Consider the following 14441-nt stretch of genomic DNA (forward strand, 5'->3'; position numbering starts at 1 on the left):
AGAGAGAATTAATATAGCACTTTAATGTTTTCACATCCTTTCTTTATCACAATCCTGTGAGGTTGGAAGGAAAAAATGATGAGTAGAGCCAAGTCCAAGCCCAGATACTAATGTGGGAGGGGGCAGGGCTCCTTTAAAACCATCTCCTCACTCTGAGCCTGTTGCTATGTATGGGACTGGGTGGGGGTGGGGGTGGGGAGCAGCTTCCTTAGCAACAGCTTGGTCTTTTAAAGGGGCAGCAGTAGCCAAAGCCTCAGGAGTCTTAGCTGCCATGGGGCCCAAAAAAGGAGGTGGGGAAGCAACCAAAAAAGCTGGGGAGGGTGGGAAAAAGAAAGGCAAGAAAGGTGGTCCACCATCGCCTAAAGCTACAGAAGAGGTCATCACGGAGGAGATCCGCAAGTTTTATCAAATCCAGATCCAGGACCTGGAGAAGAGGATCATTCAGTCAGTGAGCTGGGAATCCCAGACAACAGCCAGCCAGGGTTCCACACTCTGCTGGGGCAATGGGGGCCACAGGGCCTCAGGGAGGGAGGGGCTGCCCTAGGTCCCTGTCCTCACCCCCCCACCCCCCACCTCCTCCCCGCCCCGGCTCTGGTGGGAAGGGCTCTGGATATGGAGCCAAGAGGCCTGGGTATTAACCTTAGCTCTGCCTCCAAACAACTCTGTGACCTTGAGCAAGTCTACCCCCCATCCACCCACCCTGGGCCTCAGCTTCCCCATCTGAAAAAATGAAAATGAAGGGTATGGCTCCTCTGGGCCCTTTCAGCTCTAACAGTTTGAAGAACGGACCAGCTCTGAGTGCTAGGTAGCTGGAGTTCAGGGGTGGATGGTCACTGTGCTTGGCTCCTGAGAGGGCTCTGGGCCATAGTGGGAAACTGACAGTCTGACTTCAGGGCTGTCCAGCTCCTCTTTCTGAGCCTTTCCTACCATTCAGCATCTCTGTCTCCTCTGCTTAGGGTGACAGAGTAACCTCAGCTTTCTGAAAAGCTTGTTCATATTGAAGTAATGGGGACTTGGTGGTCAGCCCTCCAATGAGGGATTTGCACTGTACAAGGGATTGGGAGTGGGCAATGCTTAACCCAAAGAGCTAAATGGGACTCTCAAGCATCATTCAAAGACCAGATGGTTTGGAGAAAGATGGACTTCTTGGTGCTGTCCTCAAATACCATCACATAAGTGGCTATTTGATATTATGAAAATCTGATTTAGTGCATTTCTTTCCAAATTTGATTCTAAAATATGTACCTGAAGTGCCCCCTCCACCAATAGTATCTATTTTGTAATTATTCATAACACGGGTTTTGAATGCCCCTAAAACAGGACTCAGAGGGAGCTCATTCGGTTTTCCCCAGAAAGGTAGAAATGACAGCCATGGTTCCAGCTTTAGGCTTTCTGCTCAGTGTCTCAGACTCCCCGGGCTTTTCTCAGCCAGCTCTGGGTAGGTCATCCAATTCAGCCCCGCTGAAACTCCTGATCCCTCACTCCCCTAGGTATCAAAAGAAGTGGGATGAAATGGTGGTGAAGGATAAACTCTTACGGGCTAAGTTTGAAAAGCTGGCTCAAAATAAAAAGGAGATCGTCTCCTTCCTTAAACGTTCCCTCAGCCAGCGAGTGTTTGAGATCACAGAGCTCAATGAACAGCTTCAGGGGTTGCAGATCTCCAAGGAGATGGAAAAGAATGCCTTTGAGTCCCAGCTGGCCCAGGTGCGCCATGAGTTCCAGGAGACCAAAAATCAGCTCATCTCGGAGAACGTCTTGCTGGGTAAGGGAAAGGCCCAAATCAATCAGCACATGAACACATCTTTCCTGGGCACCATCTGTGTGCCCAACCCTGGCTAGGCTACACTCTGGAGGAGACAGGGAGAAGAAGAGATAGTGTTGGTGCCTACCTTTGGTGAGCTCATAGTCCAAGTGGGGAGATAAGATGTAGCTGTATTGTACTGACTAGGCAAGGGGACTACAAGATAATGGCACTTTAACAAACCGACCAGAACCTAGACATCCCAGGGAGTGTCTTCCTCCCTCCTTTCCTCCTTCCCTCTCTCCCTTCCAAGCTTTAGTATAGTCACTTTCAGCTGGGAGGGATGAGACAATTTTAATGAGGAGGTGGTATCTGACAGAACCTTGAAAGAAGGTTAAGATGTCAACAAGAGGGAAATAGGGTTGAGTGAAGCCATCCTATGTATATGGAGAAAGGTGAATAAAGATAAAAGAGAGGAATATAGGATGTGTTCAGGGGCTAGTAACTGTCCACTCTGGCTGGAACGTAAGGTATATGAAGGGAAGGGATGTGAATTAGGGCTAGAAAGATAGGGTGTTGGGTCTTGAATGTCAGATCACAGACTCAGTAGGCAGGAGTAGTCATGGAAGGCGTTTGAATTAAGAAGTGGGTGATAAGACCTATAGGCATTCCAAAGAGGCAGCCTTTGCTCAAAACATTTCTGGAATCCTGTTTGGGAGCTGCCATCAAGAGCCAGTTTATGAGTCAGAAAATGAGCTTTAATGATTTGAGAGTCACACCCTATTTGTGATCCAGCTCAGTCGCCCACATTCATCATCAGACTTGGCTATGGATGACTTGTGACTGACTCCAAAAATCAAATCTACCATCCAAGGAAGCTCGTTATGTTCCCTTTCTGCTACAAAGTCAAGAAAGTAGAGGCAGAATATAGTGTTCTTTCTTCTGATGCAGCCTATAGTATGCCAGTGCCAGTCCTAATTGGAGATGGGAATGGCCAATTAGAATGTTTTTTCTTCTAACTACAGATGCAGTCATTTCAGTAAAAAACCTGATGTTACATGAAACTTTATTTGTAAGGGAAGGCAGAGTGGCCCAGTGGATAGAGTGGGAAAGTTTGGCGTCAAGAAGGCCTGTGTTCAAATCCAACCTCTGACACCTATAGTTGTGTAACCTTAGTCTCCCAGAGCCTCAGTTGCCTATGAAATGGGGCTAATGGATTAGTTCCTACCCCACAGGGTTGCTGAGAGGCTGAAATGAGATAATGTGTGTAAAGTGCTATGAAAGCCTCAGTTGTTATTAGAGAGGAGTGAACTCTCTTCAAATTTTCCCATGGTGAGTTGTCTATATCTCCTTATGCCCTCTGCCCTCATTAACTTCATCTTGTCTCATGCTTCTTCATATAACGGTTGCTCTTTAAGGCAGGAACCATATTGATTTTTTTGTTGTCGTTTTCCAGTTCCCAAGATAAATGTCTTTGGCATTTTTTTTTCCTTGAGGAGGTGGAGGAGACAGACCTGTCAAGGGGACAAGCAGTCAAGGAACATTTATTAAGTACCTACTATGTGCCAGACACTGGAGATATAAAGACAGAAATTAGATAGTCTCTGCCCTCAAGGAGATTACATTCTAACAGGGGAGACAATGTGTACATACATAATATGGACTATACGCAGAATAAGCACAAGGTAGTTTGGGAGGGCGGGTACTAGTAGCTAGGATGGGGAAAGATTTCATGTAGAAGATGGCACTGGATCTGAATGGAGGAACTTCTTTATAGAAACTCCCTCTGCCTACAATTCCTTTGGAACTCAATGGTATTATGGAGATGCCTGGGAGTGCTGACCTATTCAGTGTCACACAGCTAGTAGGGGCTTGAGCTTAGGTAGCCCTAGCTCTGAGGCTAGCCCTCTATCCACTGTGCTGAGGTATCACTCCTCTTGCACATAGAATGGACTCAATACGTGTCTTTTGATTTGTTTGTTGAAGGGATGATGGTAGCCACCATTGAGGTTATTTAAAAAGAATGGGCCACAGGGCTTGAGGGTCATTCCCAAAGAGAAGTTCACAATATACCTTGAGCAATGACAGAATCATTGGAAGCAATGTCCAGTTTCCCAAAGAGACTGCTTTGAAGGGGGATAGTACTCATTTGGATATCTAAGTTATGGTCTGTTTGTTAAACAATCATGCTCTAGGATTTCTTACAAGGGAGACATCAGTTTGCAATGGAACAAACAGGGAGGCCTTGGTGGGAAGAGGTGGGATTTGAAGTGGCTCTTGAAAAATGAGTAACATTTAAATAAATAGAAAGAAGGAGGGAGGCTGGTCCAGGAGGAAGGCTCTGTGTGAGCAAGGGCTGGGAAAGGTTCTCACAATCGTTGTTCCATGCAAGGAACAATAAAGACAGGCAGGCTAGATTAGAGGAAAGCACCTTGAACTTAAAGTCAGCGCACCAGACTTCAAATATTGTCTCTGACACTTACTAGCTGGGCCTATGGATAATTCAGTTACATTTTCTTTCAGTTAGTTTTCTCACAGACAAAATGGGGATAATTTTACTTAAATTTCCTATGCCACAAGACTCTTGCAGGCAGAGCACTTTGTAACCCTTGAAATGCTCCATAAATAGGAGTTATTAAGAATGAGAGTGACAACCCAGGGAGAGCAGAGGATTCATGTAGCAGAACTGTAGGAAATAAGCTCAGATCAGTAAGATCCCGGTCACAAAAAAGCTTGAGGGGAGAGGGGAGGGACAGGGGGCCTTACACACCCCTCTCATGCCACCCCTCCCAGGCCTGTTGAAGTCCTCTGGGAGTGTTGGGGGTCTGCTGACTCACTAGGACTTCTCCGGGCAGGGGGGAAGCTGGCTGCCCTTGATGAGTACCGGACCCAGAAGGAAGAGCTCATGGCCAAATTTGCCATGCTGGAAGAACAACTGAAGAAGGAACAGGATGAGTACAAGGACTGGATTTACGCCCTGGAGAAGAATGCTGTCTTAGAAAAAGACAGGTCTGAGCTCCTCAACATCGGCCTCTCTCCCAACCCTGTAAGGCAGTGATGTAAGGGATCACGGGATCTCCTGGGGACCCAAAAGAGTCTGAATTCATTCACTCAGACACAAGGTCTGGGTTCCTTCACTCAGAAGCAGTTCTACCTGAGTGCTCTATCACCCCCTTTATGAGCTGTTTGACGTTGCACAAGTCACTGCCCCTCTCGGTCTCAGTCTCTTCCTTTGTAAAAGGAGGGTGTGGGACTAGATCTCTAAGACTCCTTCCAGTTCTGCTAATATCGGGTTCATGATGCAAAGCACTGGGGAAATCTGAGTGAGGGATCCAAGATCAGGAAATGTGGTTCAGGAACGGGAGGGTATCGGAAACTGCCCCTGGGCAGATTTAGGACTCCCTCCTCCCCTACCCAAACCCCAGACTGAAGAAGGAAATAGTCCAGCGAGTGAACAAGGTGGCAATCGAGTTTCGCAAGGTGTCTGCTCTCCAGATGTCGGAGACAACTAGGAAGGTAATCCAGGAGAACATGGTGGTGAACAAAGAGCTGGCCAAAGTGTCCAACCAAAGCCTACAGCTGATCCAGGAGAATGAAGAGCTGAAAGGGGACACAAAGGAGATGAGCAAGCAGCTGGACTTGCTGGAGAGCAACAGGAAGATGATGTCTAGTGAGAGCGTGAATCGCCTCAAGGTAACAAGTGGCCTGTCAGAGGCTGCCCTGCCTTGGGGGCTTGGGAGCCAGGGACTCTAATGCCTTTGCCTTTCCGAGGGTAGACGTCACACCCTGGCACCTGAATTCATCCCTTGTAGAAATGGGAAGACTATGGGGAGGGCGGCTGGTGCGGAGTGGAAACATTTTGGGGGAGTAAACATTCTCCCTCTCTTCCCACCCCCGTGGCTTATTTCTTCCTGAAAATGGTGGGGGGTGGGGCAGGGAATTTTACATATTTTTCCTTGGATTTTTCTAGGCCTTTACAATTCTAAATGTATCAGGCATGATTATTTTCAGTGTGTCCAGTCCTAAGCTAAAAGGAGTGGGAGAGCTGTCCAAGAAGGATGTGGAGACGAAAGAGGCAGTTTTAGCCCACCCTCTGCCTCTTAACTCTTTCCCTTTCCTGCACTGCCTTCATTTCCTTTCTATACTTCCTTTGGTTGTAGACCATTCTAGACAGAGGGCATGGATAGTTCACTTGAATAAAAACATAAGGGGAGGGAGGGAAGGCCTATCACATGACTTCCCCACAGCAGTGAAACTATCTACAGAAATAGATAGAAGTGGCTTGGGGGAGCAGGGTAGGAATGAGGCAGCCTGCAGGAACCTGTGGGGAAGAGTGGCAGTTTTTCCCCATTGGTCTGTACGTCACCCATGAAGCCTATCGTCACCAACCTATGCAGCTAGATGGTGCAGTGGATAGAGCATTGGACCTGGAGTCAGGAAAACTGGAGTCCCAATTCTGCCTTAAATACTGTCACTTAACCTTTGTCTCAGTTTCCTCATCTTTATGTATCTCTATATGTAAAGTGCTTTGTAAACCTTAAAGTGCTATGGAAATCTAGCTATAGTTGTTATCACCCCAGCTGATATGGTTTCTGGCCGAAAAGTGTGAGGAGCAGCAGCAGAAAATGGAAGAAGCTGAAAAGATAAGGGCCATGTTGGAGCAGTTAGAGATGGCTTTCCAGCAGTTACAGCAAGACAACCATGATCTAAGGTAGGCTGTCCTCACCCAAGAGGCCTGGTCCACTGAACTTCAACCCAGAGTTAGGCACTTAGTGTCTGAAGCCAGCTCCAGTTCTGCCCACTCAGGGTACTGACCAAATGAGGATTCGTGGAAGGCTATACATGTCCTAATGCATGTTTGTTAAATAAAAACTGGGCTTGGATGTCAGGGGCCTGTGGTTCTAGCCCTGGGTCTATAATGTCACCTCTCTGGTGTCTCTGTGTCTGTAAAATGGGAGATGACACCTGGGAGTGGGTAAGCATGATCAAATGGCCTCTTGAGGCCCTTCTTGAACATGAGAGTTTAGGGGAAAAAAAAAGATTATCTGGTTATCAGAGGAGCAATCCAAGCAACTTTTAGAATAATACAGTCCTGTCCTGGGCCTCCCTCCTTTACATCTGGACTGGGGCAGGAGGGTTGGAGAAGAGGGTAAGAAGGACCCCATGATCCCCCGTCTGACCTTCCCCAGGAATGATATAGAGGAGCTAAAGATGAAGCTCAGGTACAACCAGGTGGAAACAAAAAGACTGACTGAGGAGCTGGAAAGAGAGCAGAAACGAAGTCAAAATGTGGAACAAGTGCTGACCCATGCCAGGTTCCTGCTCCGGGATCTGCTGTCGGTGAGGCTTCCCTGCAAGGGACAGTGACCCTGGCCACAGGCTAATGGCCACGAGGGGTGGTCTTCTATTAAGAACAATTGGTAAAATCATGCTTCCTGCCTCTTGGCAGAGGCGAGGGACTACACTAATGGTATCAAACTCAAATAAAAACAAATCCCCCCTGGCCTCCTATAGACCTGGAAAACCACAAATTGACATTTTTTGTGTTGTGTTGAATGTTTATTTTATGAAACATTTCCTAGTTACATTTTAAATTGGTTCACTGAGTCCTTTTGACACTTGCAGGATGAGACAGCCAATGAAGAGATATTTTGCTTGATTGTACTTATTTGTGCAAGGGAGGGCTTTTATTTGGAGATGGGGTTAGTGATGGTTGATACACACACACACACACATGAAAGAATATCAATGGAACTTCTAAAAAAATGCAGAGAGCAGAAGGAAATTCAGAAGGGAACTTCAGACAATTAGGGCAGAGTTGGAACATGTTCAATCTGAAACACAAATTTAAAATTTGTTTTCCTCATGTTGGAGACCTGTGGTTTCATATGCAGTCCTCTCTTTCTGTTCTCCCTACAGGGAAATGTTCATGTTTGTTGATGTGTGGCAAGTTTCTCATGATAAAGTTTTTTTTGTTTTTGGCAAAGCAATAAAGCAGTTAGTACTTCACCAGCTCCCAAGCTGTAGCTAGCGTATCAGGGATGAGCACAGTGGGGAGGACCTGAGGCATACAGGCCACATATAGAGATCCTTACATATGCAAGACCTCACTTTATCTATAGCCTCATTTTATGTTTATTTCCAATAAACAGTGTTCATTGGTAGAATTCCCTGGAGGAAATGCAAAGTTTATGAGCATCAGAGAGATGAAGTGACTGTTCTGACCAGGCCAGTGGCTTGTTAATCTGGTTAGACACTTATATGGCAGGCTGCTTCTCTGAACTTAGGAATTTTCACTTCACAAAAAAATTTACTACAAGTTGTCTTTTAGTATAGGACTCAGCAAAAACGTGTTTGTTTTATTTTGGAAAGTCCAGCCTGGGAGTCAGGAGCCCTGGAGTCTAGTCCTAGCTGTACTGTGTGATCTTGGACCAAGTGCTTTCTCTCTGGGCCTTAGTCTCTTCCTGCCTGCCCCACCCTCCTGCCCAGGGTGGTGGAGTGGCCAATGTAAGGAGAGTCCTTTGGGACCAAGTTAAATGGGCTGCACTGCAGGGTCATGGTACAACACAGTTGGAATTAGTGTGTGTGTGCGCGTGCGTGCACATGTACACGCATGTGTACTCACATGCACCCATGTGTGCCAGCATGCTCTGACCTCCTCTTGTACCCCTGACTTGCCTCCCTCAGATGCACCCTGAGCACGTCGAGGATGGCCAGTTTAATGTGCTCTTCCAGATGGAGCAGAAGGAGATACTGTACCAGCTGATGGCCATGCTGAGCCATGCTGTGGTCCTGGGGCCACATGTGGCTCAGTTCATTGGAGTCCGACAAAAAGCTCCCCACTTTCCCACAAAGACACTGCAGGAGAGGTGAGCAGTGACTAACAGTAATATTATTAATAACTCACATTCGTATTATGCGATGAGATTTGCCCAAGCGCTTTACCAAAGTTCAGAGGTGGGTAGTCTAAGTATTATTACCCCATTTTACAGAAGAGGAAATTGAGTGACTTTACCCACAGTCATACAACCAGTAAGCATCTGAGGCAGGATTTGAACCAAGTTAATCTCCTGACTCCAAGTCCTGCCTTAAAACTACCGCACCACACTGTCCAACCTAGTCTAAAAAGAGATCGCTTGGGGATGGAGTGGGGCTGGGAAATCTTCATGGGAGAGCGATCCTCGATGGCCTTTAAAGGATGCCGGTGGTTGGTGGGGGCAGGAACTGTTACTGTTGTAGCACCTGTTACTTTGCTGGACGTCATGGCCTTGACTTGTCACCCTTTCAGATGTGAGAACCTCAAACCCATCCAACAGCTGACCAAGAGCACGCCATACAGGCTGTCGGGCCTGAGTGCAATGTTCCAACCAGCTCACATCCCCTTCAACCCAAAAGACATTGAAATGCTCTCCCAAACCACTCGTCTCAGAAAGTTCAAGGTATCCACTGTCCCTGAAGTGCCAAAGGGGGAAGCAGGAAGGAAGGGAATGATGGCAACAGAGAAGAGCCCTGTCATCTGCCGGCAGGGAGTGGGGAGGGAACTAAGGAGAAGGAAGCTTAGATATCACTTTCCCTGAATTTTCTTTTTTCAGATTTCCTTTCCAAACTCCTTCAGCCGGTTCACACTGCCTGCTATCACCCTGAAGAAGAGACAGCTCTCTTCTGCCTCCTCTGTGCCCTCAGACCCTATGGAGAAGGAAACAGAGGAGGAAGAGCAAGCTTCACCCTTGGAAGACAAACCTTTATTCCCTGAGCAGGGAGAAGAGAACATTAATTAAATGTCCCATAAATTAGTGATTACACAGGTGTGGATATGTCTCATGTGGGAGGGTGGGGAGAGCGCAACAATGTAGGTTGTGTGAATCCGGGGCCATCTTCCTCACCAACCTTTATCTCAAGCCTGGATCAAGGCTCTCCCCAGTGGGGCTGGAATGCCAAGACTCTGCTCTGCTGCTGCTCCAGCAAGGCAAGGAGAGGCCACCTACAGCCACTGCAGGGGAATAGTCCTTTATGAGTTGTGCCCTGGCCCACCATGGTGGGCTATGTCACGTCAAGAGGGGCTTGTGCATGTGGTCCCCGCCAGGCTCCGCTGGCGGATGTGGTTGAGAAGCAGCTCTGTCGCCTGCTCCAGAAGTAGGGGCAGCCGTTCCTGCTCAGCTGCTGTGAACCTGTCCAACACATACTGCTCCACAGCCCCTGGGTGGGTTGGTCTCCCAATGCCTACTCGGAGCCGGGGCATGACCTGTGGATTGGAGGGGTGAGTGGTACAGTGCTGGCAGCTGCCCACCCAAAAGAGAAACCCTCTCACCTGGAGCAGAAGGCTCTCCTTATTATGGCCTCCTGCCTAACCCCTAGCTCTCTACCTTGAAGCCCCTACCCAGACACCAGTGCAAAGTTGTGCCAGGAGCCCCTCAAGGCAGTGTGAAAGGGATGCAGCCCAGAAGAGATGGAAGGAATACTACTTTAGGGAGAAGCAAACAGGAGAGTGGCCCTTTGATGGGGGGGGAAGGATAATGCTGGAATGCCAGGATACTACTCTCTTTTCCTCCAGAGTCCCATGTGGCCAGTACTGGTGAATCAGGAAGACAGATGGGAAGGGACATGCACAGGAGGACAGCAAGGCCGGGACTTAGGCTATCACCAGCTCCCTTCAAAACCCTCACCTCAGCACTAAGGTCTCAGAGCACGGGGGGTTGATGGGGCACACAGGCTCCAGCAGAGACCATTAGACGTAGGGAATGCTACACTACCCCAGTGGGGAAGACTTACATTTGAATTGAGACAGCTGATGCAGGATCGCACCCCGTTGTGACCTCTTTTAAGACAAAACCCAGAAAAAGCAAGTGTCAGAAATTCATTAGAGGCCAGGGCAGGGATGGGGCAAGGTAAACTCAGAGTGGGAAGATGAGAAGACTCCAGGACGGCATAACTTCTTCCACAACATTACAAAAGACATGTAAGCTTCACGCCTTCTCTTTCTAGCATTTCCAAGAAAATAAGGCAGTGATGAGCACGCTCATTTTACAGATGGGAAAATTGGGGTTAACACTCCCAGGGCCAAGTCTGGCCCCAAGATGGGAATCTTTTGGGGGTGGCAAGGGTCTCTGAGGCCCCTGGCTCCCTCACCTTGCACTGCCCCCCAGCTTCATGGCTAGCTTCCCCAGTGGCTTGTCCAGCTCATCATGTACCAAGTAGATGTCTTCGGCCACCAGCTGATACATCTTGGCTTCCCAAAGAAACAAGAGTAAGATGGATGAGGGAGAAGGAGGAGAAGCAGGATTCACTCTATACCCCCTCCCCACCAAGCTAAAACAATCCAGCACTCTCATTAGCCTCTGCCATGAAGTTATCTCTAACATTTAATGAATGTTTAGGGGACAGAACCGAGTGCCAGCAATCCCTCTCCCCCCAAGGCTGGGCAGGTGGCGCCCTGCCAATCCCCGATCTCTCACCAGCCTGGGCCACACTGAGCCCATTGACATTCATAAACTGGCGGGGTTTGAGAAGCACCAGCTCAGCCTCTCCGAGGCAGGCGACAGCCACATCCGCACAGCACTGATGCTGCCTCTTCCACTGGTCAGCTACATTCAGGCGCTTGGCCAGGTGGTTCAGCACCGCCATTCCCACGCTGTGCCGCGTGCCCTGCAACCTATAGTTGCCCAGGCCGGCCACCTGTTGATCAAAGGAGAACTGGGCTGCCCTCTGCTTCCTCATTCCCACCCACTTTCTTCTGAACTCCTACCCCTCTATGGGAACTGTTTTAAGGTTACCACTGAGCTACTCACCGAATCCAAAGGCTTTTATTTTTTTCCAGGTCTCATTCTCCTAGACCCCTCCCCTCCCTAATCCTTCTGACACTACTGACTAGCTCCACTGCTTTGGTGCCCAAAATCCTATTGATTTTCCTTTCTAACATTTATGTCCCCTTCTCTTAAACTGCTACCTCATCACCTCTCACCTGGATTACTGCAATAGCCTTCTGGTTGACCTCCTCGCCTCAGGGTCTCCCTACTCTCATCCATCCTTCATTCAGCTGTCAAATTAATCTTCCTAAAGAACAGATCTGACCATGCCACCTCCCTATTCAATAAACTCTAGTGGCCCACCTCTAGTACTGAATATAGAAATCCTCTGTTTGGCATTCAAAGCCCTTCTTACCTTTTGTCTTCTTACTCCTTATTCCCCTCAAAGTACTCTGGTGATTCAGTGACACCTCCCTAGGACTGGAATGCTCTGCCTCCTCATCTCCAGCGTCCTGGCTCCCTTGACTTCCTTCGAGTCTGAGCTAAAACTCCATGTATAAGAAGCCTTGGAAAGCCTTCTTGATCCTCCTTATATGGACTGTTTATATCTTGTTTATACATAGTTGTTTTCATATCGGCTCCCATGTTACACTCTAAGTTCCCTGAGATCAGGGGCTGCCGAAGTTCTTCCTTCTCTTTACCAGGCACTTAGCACAGTGCCTGGCACACAGTAGGTGCTTAATAAATGCTTACTGCCTGCCTGCTTTAGTTATCACACTCTCCTGGATCCTCCTCTAGTCTCTCTAACTGTTTCTCCTCTTCCCAGAAGGTTTCTTATGTTCTTCCTATGTCCCTACTATGAACATTCCCCAAAGTGGGGGCCTTCTGTCTTTATACTTTCTTCACAATTTCCTCTGGTGACAGCTCCAATAACCACCTCTATGCAGAGAATTCCCAGATCTGTACCTCCAGCCCTGACCTCTCTTTCTGAGTACTGCTAAATTCCACCAGTCCATGTCCACCTGGATGTCCCAACATCTCCAGAAATGACCTCATTCCATCTTTTCCCCCCAAACCTACTCTGACTTCACTCTCTTTGACTCTGACCTCTCACAATCAGTTAACAGGCTCTGCTGGGAACTTCTCCAAATCATCTGTGGAAGTCTCTTTATTTCTATTCCTATTGGTATCACTGAAGTACAGTCAGATCCTTACCACCACCTGTCTGGATTATCACAGTAGCTTCTGATCTCTCTCTCTCTCTCTCTTTCTCTCTGTCTCTCTCTCTTCCCCACTCCAATCCATCCTATTTAATATGGTCCAAACAATCTTTCTCATCCAGAGATTTTTTCCTGATCAATTTTCTGCTCAAAAATTTTCAATGATTCTTGACTAACTGGTGAGTAATATTTAAACCCTTAAATGCCTAGTATTCAAGAACCTTACCAACCAGGCATCACCCTACCTTTCTTGCTTCATCTCATTTTTCTCCCCTCTTTCACATCCTGTTAAAAAAAAATACTCTGTCCCACATCCTCTCACACCTCTGTGTCTTTGCTTAACCTATCCCTCATTCCTGGCATATCATCCTGCCCTCTCTTCACCTATTGCGAGTCTTTTCTGAACTTAAATGAAGCCTTCTTGAGGCTGACCACGACGCTCGGACCTCACAGGGCACTGTTTGTTACTCTTTAACAACATATGTTATATCATTAGATATTATAGCTCTAATATGCACTATTACATGAGATACCGGCTTGTATCCTATCCTAGTGAGTGCAGAGGTCCTTAACTTTTTTCTTTGCTGTCACGGAATCCTTTGGTGATGCTTATGTTCTTCTCATAATTTTTAAGGATTCGTAACTGAAATAAATGCCAGATTTCGTTTAGAAATCAGTGAAATTAAAGCTCTTTTTTTTCTCCCCATCCAAATTCACGGATCCCCTGAAATCCGTCCCCTGCTTTAGGGCAAGGAGCATGCCTCACCCAAACTTTGTAACTCTTCTAGCTCTTAGCTCGTTTTTTCTGTACACTTTAGACACTCACTTCATAAATGTGAGACCAAAGGAAGCGTCCCCTCGAATCCCCTGCCCCATCCCCAGGGAGAAGAGTATGTTAAAGTGGAGTCAGAGGGCCGGGGTTCAAATCCAGCCTCTGCCAGATGCTACTTGTGAGCCTTTGGTCAACTCTCTGGACTTGGGGAGGGGAGCATTAGGGGGGCTCAGTTTCCTTAACTTGTAAGGTGGACTCCGGAGCCCCCTGCAGTTCTCCCTGCGGTCCTCCGGCACTGGGCGCTGGGGCCCGGGCACCTCAGGAGGTCCCTTTGACCCCAGGCCCTCTCTCGTAGCCCTGGAAGCTTCCCGCCCTGTCCCGCACACTCACCAGCCACCTCTTCCCAGGAGGCCGCGGTTCGGGGCCGGCTCGGTTCATCCCCCGGCTCAGCCTGCTCCGCAGGAGCCCGAGGCCCGAGCGAGTCATGTCTTCCTCGCGCACCTCCTCCTCTTACTCAGAGGCGGCCCCCCATTCACCACGAGGGTCCCGCCCCTCGACGTCAGCGCGGCCAGCAGCCAATGACGGCCTCGCCCCGTTTCTCCTCCCTCACCCCCGGGCTCAGTCGGGAGGGATCTAGGGCGGCGCCTGCGCACTGTCCTGGTCGGCTGGGCGCCCTGGTGCCGGTCTGCGGTGGGGGGGGGCGTCTGTTTGTGGAAGGCGGAAGCGGTGGAAGGTCTGAAGCCGCACGCGTGGCCGTCTACGCTGAGAGATGACATTTACCGGAGCAGGACGGCCCAGAGCCGGGCGACCGCCCGCCCCCGCGCCCGCGCCCGCCCCAGGACCCTCCGGAAGCAAATTGCCCCCAAAAGGTGAAGAGTGTGTGTCTGCGGGACACAGCCCAGCACCCCCTGGGGCGCGTGGGCTGTGCGCGACCCCCTCGGCCCCCTCGTGGGGAGGCGGGGAAG

General features: G+C 48.8%; 2 protein-coding genes across 2 annotated transcripts; one reads left to right on the forward strand and one right to left on the reverse strand.

Annotated features, from left to right (window-relative positions):
• The first annotated feature begins 271 nt into the window (after positions 1-271).
• LOC118842282 (cilia- and flagella-associated protein 157-like) lies at positions 272-9519 on the forward strand. Its single transcript, XM_036749860.1, has 9 exons — positions 272-444; positions 1491-1762; positions 4597-4750; positions 5167-5434; positions 6322-6452; positions 6931-7081; positions 8429-8610; positions 9030-9198; positions 9334-9519. The coding sequence occupies exons 1-9, from the start codon at positions 272-274 to the stop codon at positions 9517-9519; spliced, it is 1686 nt and encodes a 561-aa protein (XP_036605755.1).
• PTRH1 (peptidyl-tRNA hydrolase 1 homolog) lies at positions 9463-13962 on the reverse strand. The gene is made up of 5 exons (XM_036751739.1): positions 13867-13962; positions 11194-11413; positions 10868-10967; positions 10511-10556; positions 9463-9983 (listed from the first exon to the last, which is right to left on the reverse strand). The coding sequence occupies exons 1-5, from the start codon at positions 13960-13962 to the stop codon at positions 9792-9794; spliced, it is 654 nt and encodes a 217-aa protein (XP_036607634.1). The 3' UTR covers positions 9463-9791.
• Positions 13963-14441: the final 479 nt, after the last annotated feature.

This window comes from Trichosurus vulpecula, chromosome 3 (genome assembly GCF_011100635.1).
Source record: "Trichosurus vulpecula isolate mTriVul1 chromosome 3, mTriVul1.pri, whole genome shotgun sequence".
Classification (NCBI taxonomy): Eukaryota; Metazoa; Chordata; class Mammalia; order Diprotodontia; family Phalangeridae; genus Trichosurus; species Trichosurus vulpecula.